The following is a 20,193-nucleotide window of genomic DNA, read 5'->3' as shown; positions in this document are numbered from 1 at the left end:
TTCAAAGGGCTACCGATTAATGGATCCATTGACTAAAAAGATTGTCACAAGTAGAGATGTAATATTCTTTTAAAACAGAAAGGACTCAAAAGAGAGCAAAACCACTAAGTCAACAGCACCTAGTTCAGAAGGTGAAACCTTGTGTGAGGAAATAGAAAGTGAAGAAGAGGAAGACGACAGCCAAGGACAAATGGATAAAATTTATGATGACAATAAGTTAGAGGATGAAAAAATGAAGAAAACAATGTAAGGCGTTCTTCTCGTGTACCAAAACAAAAGGAATATCCGGATTTTGAGATGTATACAGCACAGTCTTTTAACGATGAGCCAAGAACAGCAGAAGAAGCAATGAGTGGCCTAAACTCTCAAGAATGGAAAGAAGCGATGAAGAGAGAATTAGAATCTTTATATCAGAACGAAACCTTTGAATGGGTAGATATGCCAGGAGATAAGAAACCACTGCAGGCAAGATGGGTATTCAATTTGAAGAACCCTGAAAGCTCATCACCAAAATACAAAGCAAGAGTTGTGGTAAAAGGATATTCACAAAAACAAGGTGTAGATTACGAAGAAACTTTTTCACCTGTAGTCAAGTATGCATCATTGAGATATCTATTAGCCTTGGCAGTAAAACTAAATTTAATAATTCATCATATGGATGTTAAAACGGCATATTTAAATGGGAAATTGGAGGAGGAGATACGTATATGTCATTCCACCAAGGGAAGCCATAAAAACCAGATCAGAAAGTAAAAAGATCTGGCGTTTGAGAAAAAGTATTTATGGACTTAAACAAAGTGGACGTTGCTGGAATCGATGTCTACATGAAACTGTAATAAATATGAATATGAAGCAATCCAAGGCAGATCCCAGCATTTACTATAATGGGAGAAAAGAAGAAATAATAATAATGGCGATATGGGTGGACGATTTCTTTATCCTGACTGAAAGTGAAGGCCAAATGAGAATTTTCAAGAAACAGCTGCAAACCAAGTTTAAGGTGCATGATTTGGGAGAAGTCAAACGTTATTTAGGTATGCATATTACTAAGGATGAAGAAAGACAAGAATTGAGCATAAATCAATCATCATACACGGAAAAAATATTAAAGAAATTTGGCATGAGTGATTGCAAACCCATAAGTACTCCAATGGAAGTAGGAGTGAAGTTAAGTGTAAATGAGACTGATGTGGAATGTGACAAGAATGTTCCTTATTTAGAAGCAGTAGGGAGTCTGTCATATTTGTCTCAAACGTCACTACCCGACATTGCTTTTGCCACCAATGCAGTGAGCAGATATTGCAGAGACCCAAAGGAAAAGCACTGGAGAGCTGTAAAGAGGATATTCCGATACCTAAGAGGAACCTCAAACTATGAGTTAAAATAGCATAGAGATGGTAATGCAAAACTAGAGGGATATAGCGATGCGGAATGGGGAAGTGAATTGGGAGACAGATACTCCACCACTGGCTGCTGTTTTAAATTACTGGGGGGCCCCACATCATGGTCCTGTCAAAAGCAAAAAACTGTTGCATTGAGCACCGTAGAGGCCGAGTATATGGCACTATCTTACACAACACAGGAAGCATTATGGCTACGAACATTAATAAGTGAAATAGAACCCAGTTTAATTGAGGAACCTACAACCATCTTCTGTGACAATAAGGGAGCCATAAACCTAGCTAAAAATGATGTTACTAGTGCTAGGACAAAGCATATTGATATACGGCACCATTTCATTCGGGACCACATAGAGCGACAGAACATTGCCGTGGACTATCTGCGCACAGAAGACATGTTAGCTGACCTTCTGACCAAACCCTTGGAAAGGGAGAAGTTTGAGAAGATTGTGGGACTATTTGGTTTATCTTGTGGAAGCAACACACAAAATAAGTTCAAGGAGGGGTGTTGGAATTGTGTGAACAATATATTTCGTGTGTGACGGTGCAAAGCGCACTGTGTAAAATAGACCTCTTTGGCATTGTCTAACACTCTTTGTGTGCGCTAATTATTCTGTTGTGTTCGCTGTAAATTTTTATTTGTTCTTGAATGTGTAAATATAGTTATTAGTAAAATGTCCTTTTTTTCTCCTTAATACTTATTCAGCTGCGCAAATTCCAATATATATAAACTAGATTATGTATTCGTTTCTCCAATAGCCGAGCCGAGGCGCAGCGAGCGATAGTTTGGACAAAATAATACTTTTTAATACGTATATTCTCTTTGAAACACACTGTATTCCAAAGAATTTACAAAGCGAAAGAGTTTAAATACTTTCAAGACAAAAGCAGAATCGTCTAGTTATATCATTATTTTATAAATGAGTCCAGAAATAAACTTAATAATTCACATTAGATTGTGCAATTAATAATATGAATTTAAATATGCCAGAATTTCTAATTTCAAATATTTCTAAAAGGAGAATAATTTTAACCGTTCATACGTACTGAGTGTAACAAATTAATTTCTTTTTATAGATTATAGCCTGAAATACAATACATTGTATATAAAATGTATAGAAATTCTTTCAGTTAAACAGTAGAGATAATGTTCAGCTAAACGAGATTCGGAATAAATCCTGTCCTGCGACGTCGCGCATTGCGGTCGGCGAGGTGTCGACACATGCAATTAGAAGGCCAGAGATCAGAAGTTCATGGAAGCTGTAAGGTGAATTGATGATGTGACATTGCCACCAAATTACCCCACGTATCTGGTCAGTGCCACCGTGGAGGTATCTCACAATGGGAAGGTCCACAAACCTTCCTTACTCACATCTCAGCCCTTCTCCTGGCGCCTCTGCGATGGAGGTCAGCATTCAAACCATGCAATTTTTATGGGTGTCTGACATCTCAGACATACCATCGCTCATAATCGACACGAAAAGGCCTCAGCAGATGGTACACAGGGTGTCACTGAGACCACCACTTTTCTTGAGACGTCCATTCACACATATCCGTCGTCAAATAATACAGAATACAGCGCGATGTGCAACAGAACGACGATCGTGACAACGTTTGTCACTGCTGACACCTTATGGACGGTTCAGCACTCCTCTAAGAACATTGAGGAGCTGCAGCACCAATGGATGTGACCAAACCTTTTTGGAGTGTGGCACAACAGCAACTAAGTCATTAAGGACGGTTCAAAAACATTAACAAAATTTGAACACTATGTGAAGAATCAAAGGACATTGAGGCTTTTCCACGTCTCCTGTATTGTGTCTTCCTGTGGTGTGATCACGAGGGAGGGAGGGGCGGGAAAGGGGGTTATGACATTGACGCGTGCTTGGAAAAGAGCCCTCTCACCTTCCCAGTTTAGTAACAATCTCGGTCCCACGCACACACTTTTGTTGAGCGCTTTAAAAATGTGCCTTTATGGAGACAGGCCATGACCGATTGCTAGACGCCTGCGAACATCTAACCCTGCAAGCAGGTATAGAGCAGCAGCGTAGTGCCACTTAACTGAAGGCAGTCGAGGGGCTGACTACCTGCTGGCACCTAAGAATCGGTCAAGGGCTGTCACAGTACAGATAGATTTTTAAAATGTTCAACAAACATGCACATATGTCGCTGACGGCGTTGCCAGAGTGTGGGGGGGGGGGGGGGGGGGGAGGGGAAGAGGTTATTTTATTCACGATTGTCTCAATGTTGCACACCCGTCCTCCATGATCACTCTACAGAGATCGCGAAACATGAGTATTTCGAGGGAGGTAACGTGGTATCTTTTATGTTGGACATGTTCGACTGAACAGACCCCACACACACATATAGTATAACTGTTAACTGCTGTATTATCCTCAGTACAGATACACAATAGAGTTTGGAACTCTTATGGAAATACGAGAAACTCTGCAAGCAGATGAGGCAAATAGGTAAATCGACGGGGTCGATGCTTGGTAGTATGCGATGACGTGAAATCTGGGGCCTGGCAGAGAGTGTGAACGGATAGGCGAAGTGCTTAAAATGACTGCTCGTGTAAAGCGGGAAATCTGGATTCGAGTTCCGGTACTGCAGAAATTTTCAACTTTTGCCACTGAGTAATCTCTATGCCCAACTGCGGCTAACGTTGGCATCTCTCTCAAAATATTGATATTTACGTCAGATGTGTAGGAAAAAACAGTAGTGGTTCTTCTGTCGGATATGTCCGACAGAACAGGCGCGACACACATACACGTTATAAGTTTATGATTATAAATTGTTTCATCTGTTGTCTAGGCTGCCTTGTCACGGTCCGCGCGGCTTCCCCCGTCGGAGATTCGAATCCTCCCTCGGTCATGGGTGTGTGTGGTGTCCTTAGCGTAAGTTAGTTTAAGTAGTGTGTAAGCTTAGGGACCGATGACCTCGGCAGTTGGGTCCCATAAGACCTTACGACAAATTTCCGTTTTTTTTTATCTGTTGTCTTTACTCCGCAGACTAATTTGTTGCAGCTCTCCTTGCATCTCTATCCAGTGCACCTTAGTATAACTAATGAAACGAAGATATATTTGAACCTTTCTTACTGTCTTGGTTTCCCTCTAGAATTTTTGTCAGGCACACTTCCTTCCAGTACCAAACCGAAAATTTTCTTGATGCCTCATTGTGTGTCCTATCAACCGATAACTTCTATTAATCAAGTTCTGCTTCACTTTTCTTTCATCCCGTACTCGCTCGAGCTCTTCCCCGTTAGTTAATTGGTGTGTCCATTTACTTCTTTCGTAGACCACATTTCAGGAACTTCTACTCTCTTCTCGTCTGTTGTCCAAAAGTCCTCCGTGAATATTATCAGAGAAAACTTCGTAACTTTTAAATATATATTCTACGTGAACAAGTGGCTCTTTTTCAGAAACACTGTTCTAGCTATAGCCAGCCAGCATTTTATATCCTCTCCACTTCTACTATTGTCATTTGTTTCGCTACACAAATAACAAGACTCGTTTACTACTTTTAGGAGGCTCAGTTTCTACATCAGCCCTGTCAACATAAGCTAATTTAATTCCACTGGATCCGAGTTTTGTTGATAGTCATCATATAACCTCTCTTCAAGTCAGTATCCCTATAGTTCAGCTGCTCGTACAAGCCTCTGGCAGAAATACTGTGTCACCAGAAAACTGGAAACTTTTATTTCTTCTCCCTGAACTTTCCCAAATTTCTCCTCGTTATCCTTTGCATCCTTTACTATTTGCTAATTGCACAAAGTGAATAACGCTGATGATAGACTACGAACTATTCTCACTTACTTCGCTACAACCGGTTCCCATTAACGTCCTTCGACTCTTATAACTGCAGTCTGCTTTCTGTACTAAAAACAGTAAAAAGTATGTGTTCTGAAAAGCGACGAGAAAGTTAGGTGTAACATAGTTAAGCAATATTGTAGTTCAGTGCATGATGTGTATTAGAACATATTAATTTCGATTTGATGCTAATGACAATTCCATGTGTTTCAGTGCACAGTCCTCAGGCAGTTGAAGTCACAACAGGTAATTCTCTAGTGCTATGGTTTTCTCATAGTCCACAATTCACTATCTACAGTGCTGTTTACTAAATACACATACTCGGAATATTTTTCCTCAAATCAGTGTCAGTGTTTTATAGTAATAGAAACAGAAGAAATGGTAAACAGTGTTCTTAAAATTGTCATTGATTGGTTTTCTGCGAATTGTCTCACTCTCACTTTCAAAGAGACACGATATGCTCAGTTCTGCACGTCCAGGAGTACTAAACCAATGGTAAGTGTAACACATGGTTATGCAATGATAAACAGGGTGGAATCTACAGAATTATAGGTGCCCTTCTTGCTGAGATTTTAAACTGTAAAAATCATATTTTGGAACCCCTAGAACAACGTAGTTCAGCCACATTCCTACTTTTAATCATTGCAAATTTTGGGGAGAGATAAGTAGCTATGATGACATACTTTGCATATTTACATTCAATAATGTCATATGAAATACTATTCTGGGGGCAAGGCAGAATGTCTTCAAAGCTCAAAAATATGCTTAAGAATAATTGTCGTTCTCACCCACGATAATCTTGTAATTGTCTTTTTAAGGAGTTGGTCGTCCTGACTACAGCTTAACAGTGTATTTATTTCCACATGAAGTTCGTTGCAAATAATCCACTTCCGTTCAAATTACAATACCAGAATGAAAAAGGCATTCATTATTCCACATTAAGATTATATTTAGCATAAAAAGAGAAGCACATTGCTGTAACTAAAACATTTTGATCACTTACCCGGAGATAGAAAACGTCTGATAGGCAGCAAAGTAAACTTTCAAAAGAAACTGAGAAGTTTCTCCTTAACAACTCCTTCTCTTCTGTAGAAGAATTTGAATTACTGTAATGTTAAAAGGCGGTGGGTACGAATTACTAACTAACATTTGTATTTTTTTAAAAGGTGCATATACACTGGAAACTTGTTTCAATTGTAAATGTTTCCTGCGTTGTATTGGAACATGTTTCTGGTTTTTTCTTTTCTCTCTCTCCACACTGGCGACAACATTTTATGCAGTGTATTTGCTTCGTCTGCGACGCTGTTTGCTGTACTGACTGTTACTCAATGTCTAGAGATGAGGATTTGTAATAACATGTGGTGCTGCATTATTTCCTGTCGAAGGTTCACACAAACAAAATTAAAGGCGTCGTCGTACACGGTAGACTGAAAGATACTTTGCAAGGAGTATGCAGGTATATTTACTAATTAACCTGTAATGTGAATGTAAAATGACCGTTTATTGTGCAAAATGATCTATGAAATATGAAACTAACTCTCTTGTACAGGCATTCACGCTTTGTCTCTGCTAGTTAACCTTTCATGCCTTCCATGATACATCTACTATGTCTCACAAGCTGCGACATGGTCGCGAATAAAACAGACTCGAATACACAATAAATTTCCTTTACTTCACGTCTGTGGTCAGAGATTCTTTGTCACGAGACTACCAGTTCAGTCTATGGTTCAAATGGCTCTGAGCACTATGGGATTTAACATCTGTGGTCATCAGTCCCTAGAACTTAGAACTACTTAAACCTAACTAACCTAAGGACATCACGCACATCCATGCCCGAAGCAGGATTCGAACCGGCGACCGTAGCGGTCACGCCGTTCCAGACTGAAGTGCCTAGAATCGCACGGCCACACCGGTCGGCAGTTCGGTCTATAATGACCATCTTCAGATCTGTTCTACAAAAACATGTCCTAACGTACTGCAGCCATAGTGGCATCGTCAAATGGTAAACACAAAATTAGCACCAGCACCGTTAAATATATATAAACGGCAGCATATGCAAGAGTCATCTTGTCGGCGGCTGATTTTGTGTTTAACATTTGACGATGCCACTATGGCTGCAGTACATTAGGACATGTTTTCATAGAACAGATCTGAAGATCGTCATTATAGACCGAAACCGGTAGTCTCATGACAAAAAAATTTTGTGACCACAGACGTAAAGTAAAGGAAGCCTCATCTGCTGTGTGTTATTTTATGTGCGATTTTACTTCCAAGGTACCAGAATTCCTAAACTTCGCTTATTTCGTGCTCACCTTGATAATGGCTTCAGTTGGGAATGAAAGGGTTGACACCCGCGCCCGAAACCGTCATTCACCGAGGCAACAGAGCATCGCATTCATAGGACACGCTCCTGCTATTTCCATCTTCTCCACTGGCGATCGTGGCACCAGTTGCAATCAGTGACTAACAAACAATGCTACGAGATTTTCCGCGTATGGTTCGTCAGCGTACAAAGTCACGCTTGCTGTCGAATGGGTGGTGAAGTGGCAGACGACGACGTCTATGACTTCGACGCTCTGTAGTGTCGTTGGATGACGTTTGTAGACGAGTTCCTATCCCCGATTTGTTCCTCAAGTCACGCTCCGAAATCCCTCGAAGTTTGTCACAGTTGTAGGACACCCTGCATATTAAGAATACTAAGATATAGTAAACTACAAACTGCTTCTGTCGTCAGGAGTTTTTAAATATACGAGGGGTATTCGGATGGTAAGGAACGATCGGTCGCGAAATGGAAACCGCAGGGAAAATCAAAACTGTTTTGTTTGGAAACAGTTACCTACACCTTCCAGTTACTTCTCCACATAGTCGCCGCCCCAACTCGGACATCTGTCGTAGCTTTGTTGCAACTTTTCCATACCCTTGTCTTAGGGCTGCCTCCTGTGCTTTGCGACAATTTTCTACACTGGACTGCAACTCCTTGCCTGTGCCAAAACGTCTTCAGTACCAGCGATCCACTGGAGAGATGAAAATCAGAGGGAGCCAAGTCCGAGATATGTGGTGGGTGATCAAACACGAAAACCCTGCAAGGAAGTCTTCTTTGCCCCTGCAGTGTGTGGGCGAGAAATGTCATGAAAAAGAAAATCTATGACAGTTAGGTTATGTGGGGTTGCATAAAACCCAGCAAATTCTCACGGAAAGTACCCATACTTGGCGGCAGTCACTGTTTTCTAGACATCTTTACGCGCTCATTGTGCGCTCAGAACTGTGAAGAGCGAAATGGCGCGATCTACAGGTATAATAGACACTGCCCAGCACATCTGTTCAACGCTTCAGAAGATTTTCACTGTGGTTTCCATTTCGCGACCGATCGTTCCTTACTTTTCGAATACCCCTCGTAACAGGTGGTTTTTAGCTCATCATTTAGAAAGTAACTTGAGCTGCTGTTCTGATAGTCACGTCGATTAAAGGTTACATTTTATTCTTAAGAATCTAATGTACTATGTGTGGACTCATTGCCACTGGGAAGTCTTTTTGTGGTTACTCACTTTTCGAAGATCTGGCAAGTGACGTCCTCTCGATATCGGTAGCTGACTTCCACAAGATCGATGTCTTAAAGGTGTTCTGAGCTGTTTCGGTGACGGAAATGCAGTTGGAAATTTTTGGACGACGTAGGAGTAAGATTTATGGTAAGTGAAAAATTGTTTAGTTCCGATAATGAGGGATCATACACAGGAGTCCATATACTGTTCTTATATTTGATATTTCTGATTATGAACAGAACCCGAAACACGTCAGTAAATCACTTCTGAATGGCAAAGTCAATAGTTATTTTAATGACAGATTCAGCAATGATAAAGATTCAAGTGGTTTCAGAGTTTCGAAGCAAATATATTGCTCCCTTTCGCAGTTCCCATCAATACATAAACAATATCTAATGGTCAGTGTGACGAAGTGAGCCGGATGCTGATTTAATGAACGTCTTCGCTTTATGTTTTGCCACCTAACACTGCCACGTACCTTTCATGGTTATCTTAGAAATCGTTTAGAACCGATATCTGTTAAGGGAACTACAGTTCTTCCGAATGCAACTCCGTGTTAGGCCTTACGTTTCGGGCTTACAGGTTACCGATCCTTCTTCACTCACTGTTTGTCAACCGTTTACAATAATGCGTCGGACACATTTTCACGACTGTCCACGGAATTATGGTTCAAATGGCTCTGAGCACTATGGGACTCAACTGCTGTGGTCATCAGTCCCCTAGAACTTAGAACTACTTAAACCTAACTAACCTAAGGGCATCACACACACCCATGCCCGAGGCAGGATTCGAACCTGCGACCGTAGCAGCAGCGCGGCTACGGACTGGAGCGCCTAGAACCGCCCGGCCACCGCGGCCGGCACGGAATTAAGGAAGTCCTGCACTGGCTCTCTTTCACACATTCGAGAATCAGCTCTGACAGTCTCTGTCCACCCTATCTATCGAGAGAGCGTGTCTGTCCTGTTCGCTAGTCACAAGACATTCCGACTGTTGGCTTTTCTTCTCGCCTGATATGGCTTATTTCTTCACCAGTCTTTCAATAGATTTTGTTCTGTGTCATCGAAATTGTCTTTATACATGCTTCTACATACTTTGCACAAACTATCCCGATTTTCAACGTTCTCCTGTTGTACCATATTTGCAGATCTTCCATTCTCTTCTTGTTTGAACTACTTATTGTCCACATTTCTCTTCCGTACAAAGCTACTCTCTCTACAAATACCTTCAGAAAAAACTTCCTGATACTTAAATTTATATTCTACGTTAGCAAATTTATCTCTGTGAGAAATCGTTTTCCAGCTAATGCAAGTCTGTTTCGGCCATCGTCAGTTATCTCGTCGCTCGAATAACAAATCTCGTCTGCTATCTTTAATGTCTCGTTACCTTACCCACATTGCTTGACCACTACCAAGGAACAACTGACACTTGCTAAAGTACTACGATCAATTGCTACAGAACAGCCGACAATTGGCACGCCCGACCATTAGTAGTGAAAGGAAATGTAGAGCGGGGGGGGGGGGGGGGGGACGTGTTAACTGCAACGACGCCTGTGCACGAAAGCTCTATATCCACACGACAGTTCATGCAGTTCGGTGTGCGATGATGGTTGTTGTGGAACCGATTAGTGTGACATTCCGTGTGGTGCGGCAACATGTCTGCAAGAGTTTGAGTGTTTCAGATCGTGGACGAGCAGTTGAACGGTTCGCGGTCCGCCCAAGTGTCGCTACTGTGATCACAGTAATGTGTGCGTCCAGAAGTGTCATCTGGCTATTAAAACAGGTCGCTGAAGGTGGAAATGCAATGCGAAAGCATGCCACAGATTGCAGACGGAACATCATACCGACGAGCATCGATAAGTAGTCCTGGTAGCTAAAAGGAACGGACATCTCACTCCTAGCAGATTACTGGATACCTGCAGACGGAATTTGGCACGATATCCCTCAAAAGGATATCCAACGGCTCTATTAATGAATGCCAAGTCGAATAACCGCTTGCAAAAGTTTCAGAGGTGGGCCAACACTTTATTGACTTGGTCAATTTTTGACGCCTTTACTCTTGAACAGGTTACCTAATTTTCCTGAAATTGTAGTCGTTTGTCTTTAATGTGGATCACATCTACACATATACTCATTTCCGTTCCAGTGGTATAATTCGTTTTTGTTAAACGCTTCTTCTTTGTCTTTAGAGTGTATTCAATGCGTCCTCCACCAGATGTACAACAAACATCCAATCGGATGTAAACTCCCACACTTTTCTTCGCAGGTCTGGCGTTAATGTAATCATTGCTGTTGTTATGCTGTGATGCACTTCCTCAAAATTACAACGGTAGGCATACCATCGGGGTCTTTCACAACCCCCCCCCCCAAAAAAAGTGGCATATCTCGAGGTCAGGCCATCTTGTAGCCCAATGGTGCAACCGGCGAATACTTTCAGTCCACTTTCAATCTAGCATTCGCCTGTCAACAATGTCAGCAGTCGCCAGACACGATACGTGGATAACTGGGATAGATTATGGCCACGCAATGTCCCAATGTGGTGGTACTTGAAAGTCATGCCCCTACCCAGCGAGCCTCTCGAATTATTGCTCTTGTATACAGGTGACAGTGAGGTTTTGCTCCCTATTGTGGAGAAATGATATTTTCGTCGTGCTCTCGTAATTCTGTAATGAAGAAGTGAGGGAGGTAGTCAACACAGGGAGATCCCTACTGGCAATCAGGTAAACTGTTAGTTTTCGCTGTGTAATTTAAAATTTACCTCGAGTTTCTATCTTTATTAATTTGAAGAGACAGTCTTGTGCAAGGCAGTGAATCTTTTTGAAACACCATGTATTTTTAATGCGTTTGGCTTAAGAGCAGGATGGTTATGTCGCTGAAAGCTCATCCCCTACGTCTATGATGCGAGTGGTCGAAGCAACAGTAAAAGAAAAAATTCATTTCTTGTCACTCAGCAACACTGAAACGACGTCATGTATAGGAAATGGAATAACATTGAGATATGCATGACATTATATATATTATGTGTGTAGCTAGAGAGCTGACTAGTTGAATTCGCTTTGTGGTCTTTGTTTTCCAGAGGCACTCCCTACTCTGGCTGATATATCGTGGCTGGGCCCATTGCGGAACGGACCTCAGGTCACACTGAATATTAACGGCACCGACCAACACTTCCAGCTCGCTCTCAGCCAGGTAAGTCCTCGCTTACAGCGTGCTGTCTTAGCAAGACTGCCAACGCTGATGTTGATGCATAATCCCTCTGCAGTGAATAAAAGTGCCCAATTGTGAATACGACGACGAGTTTTCAAAGGATGAAACCTGTGATCGTCTCCATACCAATACTCCTGCTGCACTACTTACTGATTCAATCGTTTCGGTGTTCTCTGATAGTGCTGTGGCATGTTAGTGTACAAACAATTTTGTGAAGACAACGATAGCTGTACTTGGTGAAATGTTCATTGATGTTGATGAATGGCGGGTTCCTTTTAATCCTTCCAAATGCCGCTGGTGACCTTTCCTTTCTTTTGGGATTTACGTGAATAGAGAGTATTTTGTGACTAAAACGGGCAACATTCCAATGTTGATGGCACATACATAAATTTACGGCTGCTACACAGAGAATGGACATGCGTAACAGCATGTACTGAGAAAACTATGTGCATATAAACATGTTCCTCTTAGCTGACGACAGAGGATATACAGTTGCATAGGCAGTTTAAACTTGCTAATCCCAGCCTGTTTGCGCCCGTTGTACGGAATTGAAAGCAGATATACAGGACAAGATGGTTCATGTGCCCCTACCCACGCGTTTTATGCAACCCACGACGCCTTCAGAAACCACGTGCCAAATTATCACATTTTCTCGCTTGCTACGTGCAGACTGTTAGTCCTACAGAAAAAAGACAGGTCTTTTTTGTAGTAAATTTAATTTAGTTAAACTTTGTACTGGGACACGTTTTCGGTAGAGGCAACGGTTTTCGAGACATTCAAGAAAAACGCGTTTGGAAGTCATTTATGTATGTTTTTCTTGATTAATTTGAAAACAGTGGCCTCTAGTGAGAACGTATCTCTGTACAAAATTTAACTACATTAAAGTTCCTATAAAAAGTTCTTGTTCATTTTCTCTTTAGGATCAACTGTCTGTCAGCAGCGAGCGGGAGATACAAACATTCCATGTGTATTTCTTTGAACGCACTACGGGTTGCACTAAACCCACACTGAGGGGCACCTAAATCACCTTGTACATATGAGTTTGAACTTACATGCGATGATACACCAATGCAAGCTTTGCCTGATATGTTTCCTTTCTAGTAGAATGGAGAGGAAAGACAGTCAGCAACTGTGCCTTCACAGCTTGCGGATTCACTGACAAACTAATTTCAAAGGAAGAGGAAGAAGATTATGGCAACCTAGTGCAAAGATCAAGTGGAAGTTTTAATTGAACAGCATTAACTGAAGCCGTATATTTTTATACAAAAAATTAACTTTGTCACAACTGTAGTAAGCGCTAAACGAAGTCTGCATTGCTTTAAAAGTGTGTAGGCTACAATCAGCAATGGATGAAGTTGAAAAGAAAAGAAAACCTCTGAGGTCCAGAGCTGCCGAGAAAAATTTTCTGTTAAAGTCTGAAAGAGAAATGGTTCTGGAAAGGATGTTTACGTGCCAAAAATATGACAGTGAGAGAGTAAGAGCCAACTTCTACTAGATTAAAACTTTTTATCAGCACGACGACCAGTTTCGTTAATTTTTATTGCACAATATCCAGTAGAAATTGAAAATCTCTTCGCCCATCCTCAAATAATTTCGCAAATGAATATTCGTTTTCTAGAAGAAGTTTTCATCGAAGAGACGTGCAGCTTCCATTCTTTTCCTGCCGCACGGGGTAGCCGTGCGATCTGAGGCGTCTTTCACCGTTCGCGCGGCTCCCCCCGTCGGAGGTTCGAGTCCTCCCTAGGGCATGGGTGTGTTTGTTGTCCTTGGCGTAAGTTACTTTGGGTTAGATTAAATAGTGAGTAAGCCTAGGGACCGATGACCTCAGCAATTTGAGGCCATAGTGCTTACCACAAATTTCCTAATTTTTTCCTTCTTTTCCCTTTCGCTCACTCGTTTTATCACCCGTAGTAACAGTTTCCTTCTTTCCGTGTAGTACACTGCCACGGCACACACCGTGGCTGTCGTAGAGAGAGCCAAAAGTGCCAGTTTTTTTAGCACTCGACGCTATAATAGTGCACCTTCTGTGTGCAATACCACGACGTGTTTCAATATCATTCAGTGGACGCTTCGTTGCCAACCTCATGGAAGGCTTAAATAGGCACTAGTGGCACAGTGATTTATGGGACCTGTCCACAGTGTTCCATATAGTGTCCCCTCTCATAAGTACGTGAATCATAAGTTGACCAGTTATGCTGCGTTTCGTCTACTGTACTTTTGTCCCCACAGTGTGCTCACTGAAAGCACCTGTTATACAGCATCATTTTTATTTCGCAAAGGGTTCAAGACATCGAAACGAAGTTTCCGGTAAACGATAGTACCCAGAGGGGCACATACGAAGGAGTTCAATAAGTAATACAACACATTTTTCTAAAAGCAGTTTTGCTTTATTCAGGTTTCCAATATACCACATTATTTGCCACCCTCTTAGATATACAAACCCATTTTTCAACAAAATCTCCTTTCAATGCGACGACCTTACGACAACTTACAAGAAGGGCCTGTATGCAGGCATGGTACCACTCTACCAGTCGACGTCCGAGCCATCATCTTGCTGCATCAATAATCTCCCAGTTATCCACGTACTGCTTCCCGCCAACTTTGACCGTCATTGCGCCATAGAGCAAGACAGATGGAGGTCGGAAGCTGCGAGATCCGCGCTGTAGTGTGAGCGAGAAAGAAGAGTCCAATATAGTTTTGTGACCACCTCTCGAGTGCGCAGAATTCTGTGAGGCTTTGCGTTGTCATGGAGAAGGACAAGTTCGTTTGTATATTTGTGGACACGAACACGCTGAAGTCGTTTCTTCAATTTCCTGATAGTAGCACAAAGAACCATGAGGGGGGACATCGAGCAGAGTAACCCATTCAGAGTTCCAGAAGGACGTCGCCATGACTTTACCGGGGGAGGGTGCGTCTTGGAACTTTTTCTTCGGAGGAGAGGTGGATTTCCGCCACTACATGGATTGCCGTTTTATTTCCGGTTCGAAGTGACGAACTCATGTTTCATCGTCTGTAACTATGTTCGACAAAAATTGTCACCATCAGCGTTATAAGACACAAACAATTCCGCACAGGAGGTCCTTCATTGCTCTTTGTGGTCTTATGTTAGATGGAGAGGAATTCAGCGGGCACACATGTATGAATAACGCAAATGGTGTACGAGTATATCAGTACTACCGACAGAGATGCCGAACTGCGTAGTGAGGCGATTGATTGTGATCCGTCGATCGCCTCGAATGAGAGTGTCCACACATCCCAACACTGCAGAAGTCAGTTGTGTGGGAGCCCGGCCAGCAGGCAGGAGATCGCACAGGTTTGCGCGACCTTGTTGCGATGATGCCAATTGTCTCACTCAACGACTCACCGTGATTTTATTCATTGCCAGGTCTCTGAGACATTCTACTTACGAATATCTGCGGTGCTTTCGTTTACTGTCAAAAGAAACTACATGACAGCTCTCTGCTTTGGACGCATCTCCATTACAGAAGCAGCGTCACACCTATCGGAACTTCATGAAACTAAAGGGGCTAAAGGGGCTTGTTACACGATGTCTCACAACTGATTCCGCATTTTTTAAACAGATATTGGCCGAGAAAAAAAGTATTCCAACTGTTATTGAATGCCTCATACAATTATGCTGTCTGGTCGGCATCTCTGTTGTTGTCTTAGCCAAAGAATGGAAGCCGAAATGCATGCGTTTTAGCTCACTCAGGCTGGCGTGAGAAGGGAAGAACTATACTGACGTGAGGTGTGGAACATGACAAGGAATGAGAGTTCAGAAAGCGGACATAATTAGTCTGATACTTAACTTTAATCCATTAATGAGGAACGTCGCTCTTGACGGTAAATGAGTCACAATATTATCTGTTCAGAATACATTCAGTAACCGAATATGGCGCCTTGCTAGGTCGTAGCAAATGACGTAGCTGAAGGCTATGCTAAACTGTCGTCTCTGCAAATGAGAGCGTATGTAGACAGTGAACCCTCGCTAGCAAAGTCGGCTGTACAACTAGGCGAGTGCTAGGGAGTCTCTCTAGACTAGACCTGCCGTGTGGCGGCGCTCTGTCTGCAATCACTGATAGTGGCGACACGCGGGTTCGACGTATACTGACGGACCGCGGCCGATTTAAAGGCTACCACCTAGCAAGTGTGATGTCTGGCGGTGACACCACATCTGTTGAACTTAGTGTTATGGAAGCAGCTAGTGTTTCTTTTTAAGTAGCTGGTTTCAGCCCAAACAAATTCTGCTGATCACGTCTTTCATTAGCACAACCAGTGTGGACGGAAAGCGCTGGTTTATTTCCCATTACAAAGAACGTTTCTCTTACAGAAGAATTTTACGTGCCCATTGGATAGAGCGCCCGGCAATTAGTCTACTGCGACATTCGTTTTATTGATACATACTCACAGACGCACTAAAAACCAAGGCTAACAAATACTCCACCACCAACTGATTTGCGCTGCTGTGTGGCGCTAGCAGCCAGCAATGACCAGGGCAGTGCTGTCGCTCCTGCAGTACTGGTCAATCTTCGCGTTTTTAACCTTTAACACACGAGGCGTGGTCTTTCAGACCGCGGGAGAATTTTCTAACTCACTGCGCAAGGTTAAAGCCCACGTCACGTAGGACGGCGCTTCCGCGCATAGAGTTTTGAGGGAATGCTGCTGTGTCATCCCTACCTTCTTTAAATCACAAGCCCAACAATGTTTTACCGTCGGTTGCATTGCTGTTTCCTTCGATTATTGTTGACACGTGTTGATGTTTCTTAGAACGCGCTTCATGGTCTACGAACCTGTTTTGTGCAGCGCACTACAAAATGTGTTCGCAGGAGCTTGTCAATTTTAACGCTCCTAAATTCGATAAAATTGTTAGGCAGCGGATAGAATAAGATGTGAGTGATATAGATGAAGATGTAGACGATGATTTTGCAATCGCCAGTGACCACAGTTCTGCTAGTGAACAAGAATATGTTTGAAAGGAAAAACATCAGGAGCGTGTTGACCGGAATCTTTTCCACCTTTATTGCAACCTACTTTGTGAGTTTTCATTGAGATGCTAACCATTGGGATATGCAAGTATCTATTACACTGCATGCCAGTTTTATGTTTGTTCAACCCTGTCTTAATGATGTTGCAATTTTAATGGCCAGCAGTGATTATCTTTTAAGGCATGATAACATGATCATATGATGACTATATTAATCCAGTGAGGTGGCCATTGTAACTGCCACAGATCACTACAACCCTAAGCACTGACGCATCCACTGTTTGTATACATGGTGTAACAGAACTTCCTGGCAGATTAAAACTCTGTGCCTGACCAACACTCGAACTCAGGACCTTTGCCTTTCGCGGGCAAGTGTTCTACCATCTGAGCTACCCAAGCACGACTCACGACCCATCCTCACAGCTTCAATTCTGCCAGTACCTCGTCAGCGCACACTCCGCTGCAAAGTGAAACTCTCATTCAGGGTGTGACGGGTACAACTGTAGATATTTTTATACGTGACACATTGATACGTGCACACATCAGTGCGTTGTTCGTTTTTCCTCTGCACCTAACAGTCTTCCCACAAACACCTCAAAAAGTTTATGACGTGATGTTTTCCGCATGGTCGTTACAGCACCACTAAGTGGCGTATGCCTGCCAGTATTAACTAGCCGTTCCGCGTCTATGCATCCGCACTGCAACACCTGACCTGCTGCCTGGGGATTCGGGGGGGGGGGGGGGGGGGGGAAGCATTAATGGCTAGCTCTTGCCACATTTTCTTGGAGGCACTACTGAACCTAAAAATATAGGACTTGTAATATCAGTAGTTATTAGTCTGCAAATTACGAAAATACTGATGTAATGTTCAGTACGCCATTCCCAGTCATCAACAGAGACATTTGCACTTGTACCTTTTACACCCTGTATATGTGTTTCAAATTGTGTCTACATCGGCATTTCTTCCAATGCTTACCATTTCCGTCTCTATATCATGCTAAAATAGCCCAAATTGACCACCATACTAGAATTGCTCAGATACACACTCGTGCAAGACGTGGCGGCTGACTGACTGCAGCCTGGGCTGTGTGTTCCAGACGGAGGGCAGCTTCCAGAACTGCACCACGCCCCCCGGCGGGTCTGGCATTTGCCGACACCTGGCCGCCTGTGTTCTGCGCGACTTCAAGGAGAAGCTGCACATCTTCCTCTCCGGTTGGATGTGCGTCGTCGCGGGAAGGTGAGACTGGCTTTGTACACCTATTGTGTTCAGGGCCGGTTTAAGGTCGGGTGAACCCGTAACACTGATAAACTGTTGGGATCTATTTAACTGTATTACTAGATGTATAACTTGACATCCGTATAAGATCGGAAGTGACATATCATAAAATTTTATTTCACTAATTTGACCACTATTAGAAACCATGTTCCTGGATTTATAAAACAACTAGCTGGGGTACCCAGCATCGCTCAAGAAGTTAGTAATCGAATTTTTCCACTCATGCAACAGAATCCTGGTGTTTCTCTACTGAATTTTTGGCGTTTCAAAAATGCCTGATGTTATCTATTTTTCCGATCACTAAGTGCTTGCGTTTGTTATATTCTTTCGTCAGGTCGCGGTGGGATGCTTCATTTGTTAGATTGTACTGTTTACTTGTCCTCGTCCGCACTTCTCGCAGGGTGATATTTTCATGGCTGGCTTGAGTTCACAGTCTTTTATTATAAGATTGCGTCACAATTCTTGATCCTTCAGTCCGTTCATTTCGCTGTTCTTCGATTTCTCTGTTTCTCATGGTGCTGATTCTTCTTCGTTGGGAACTTAAACGTGTTCGCGCTCGTCGTCTGTTTCGTTTTTCGGTGTTCTTTTTGTTTTCGCCCCTTTTGCTTCAGAACTGTCAAGATCTCAGCCTGTTTTACGTTTGGACATTGTCTAAAATATTAATCAAAGCAACTTTTTAGTAACCAATACACTAAACATATTCTATACTTTTTTCACACTTTGCTTTCGGTTTATATTCAGTCACTGTATCACTTTTAACTAATGACACTTCACTGTTTGTTTTTATGCACTCACTGCACTACTTTTTCCGTTCCTCCCTTCATCTCTGATAAAAAACTGATGTTTGAAACCACGATAGGTCTTGCTTTCTAGACGCCTACCAATGATTAGCCCCACCAGTGACCAATTCCAGAACATACCAAAAAGGCTTCTAGTGGTCCACAAAGTTCAAGAGCATTCCACAACATTTGAGAAAGTTCCACAATGATCTGGGACGTTACGGGATGTTCCCGAACATTTTGGAATTTTCTCGAATGTTCCAGACTATTTCCGAATATTCTAGAACATCCCGGATCATTGCGAAACATTCCAGAACATTCTGTTGTGGGGTGTCGATGGTCGAACCCGGGACTCCAGATGGTAGAGCTGAAGCCAGCACCCACCGCGCCGTATCTCGTCAGGAGGCCAAGCAAGTTCAATAGCGTCAAGGGGCAGAGCAGAATCATACAGCGGAATTCGGTAGCATTGCTTTAGAAACATAATTTACAGTACTATGATGGGTGCAGCATAGTGCCGGCGTGCAGCCCGCAGCGTTGTCCCGAGAGTCCGGCTGGCTCAGCAGCTCCTGGTATGCCAACGCCACTGCTCGGTCATCAAGGCCGCTCAGCAGGTAGTCGGCTGCGCCCTGCCCGGTCGCCGCCCATCGAAGTGTCGCATCTTGCGCCGCGTAACTGCTCGCGTTTCCGGAGACTGTTACAGTCCCTGGTCCCCGCCGCCTTCCGCCCCGTTTGGTCTGCTCTGTCCGATCATGGAACGAAGGTGGTTGCACTGGTCACCCATGGCTCTCGGCCACTGCTGGTCCCAGGACAAGACCGGACTCGAATCCACACTCTCCTGGATGCTGTGCCACAACTTGCTGCTAGTGGTGCTTGCTGGATGGCAACACCCACCGCCGCCTCTGGCGCAGCTGCAGCGCTGCCGACCCCCCTTCTCCGCCTCCCCCCCCCCTTCCCCGCAGCGTACGCGGCGCCTGGACCCCGGTACACCAGGTGGGAAGCGAACGTGGCCGTGTCCTGGACCCGCTGCAGACCACTGTCACCGCCCACCTTCAGGCAGACCGTGCAATCCCCAAGTACCCGGCTGCCGTTCCGTCCCGCCCTGGTGTTGTGTCCCCAGGGACGGAATACAACCCGAACAAGTACTTAGAAACAAAGTACACGTTTACACAGAGTATTTATAAAATCGCTGCCAAGCTGGCCCCT

The 20,193-nt window shown here is 43.3% G+C and overlaps 1 protein-coding gene across 1 annotated transcript in view; it reads left to right on the top strand.

Moving 5' to 3' along the window:
• LOC126463248 (inter-alpha-trypsin inhibitor heavy chain H4-like) overlaps nt 1–18,056 on the top strand; it is a 170,187-nt gene extending 152,131 nt beyond the window's left edge. Inside the window, exons 14-16 of the mRNA XM_050096144.1 lie at nt 5,423–5,455; nt 11,821–11,933; nt 18,033–18,056. Of these exons, the coding sequence (XP_049952101.1) occupies nt 5,423–5,444 (22 nt within the window). The 3' untranslated portion in view covers nt 5,445–5,455; nt 11,821–11,933; nt 18,033–18,056. The remainder of the gene's footprint in view (nt 1–5,422; nt 5,456–11,820; nt 11,934–18,032) is intronic.
• The last annotated feature ends 2,137 nt before the right edge of the window (nt 18,057–20,193 follow it).

Source organism: Schistocerca serialis, chromosome 1 (assembly GCF_023864345.2).
Source record: "Schistocerca serialis cubense isolate TAMUIC-IGC-003099 chromosome 1, iqSchSeri2.2, whole genome shotgun sequence".
Taxonomy (NCBI): domain Eukaryota; kingdom Metazoa; phylum Arthropoda; class Insecta; order Orthoptera; family Acrididae; genus Schistocerca; species Schistocerca serialis.
This window is presented reverse-complemented; position numbering and strand designations above follow the sequence as displayed.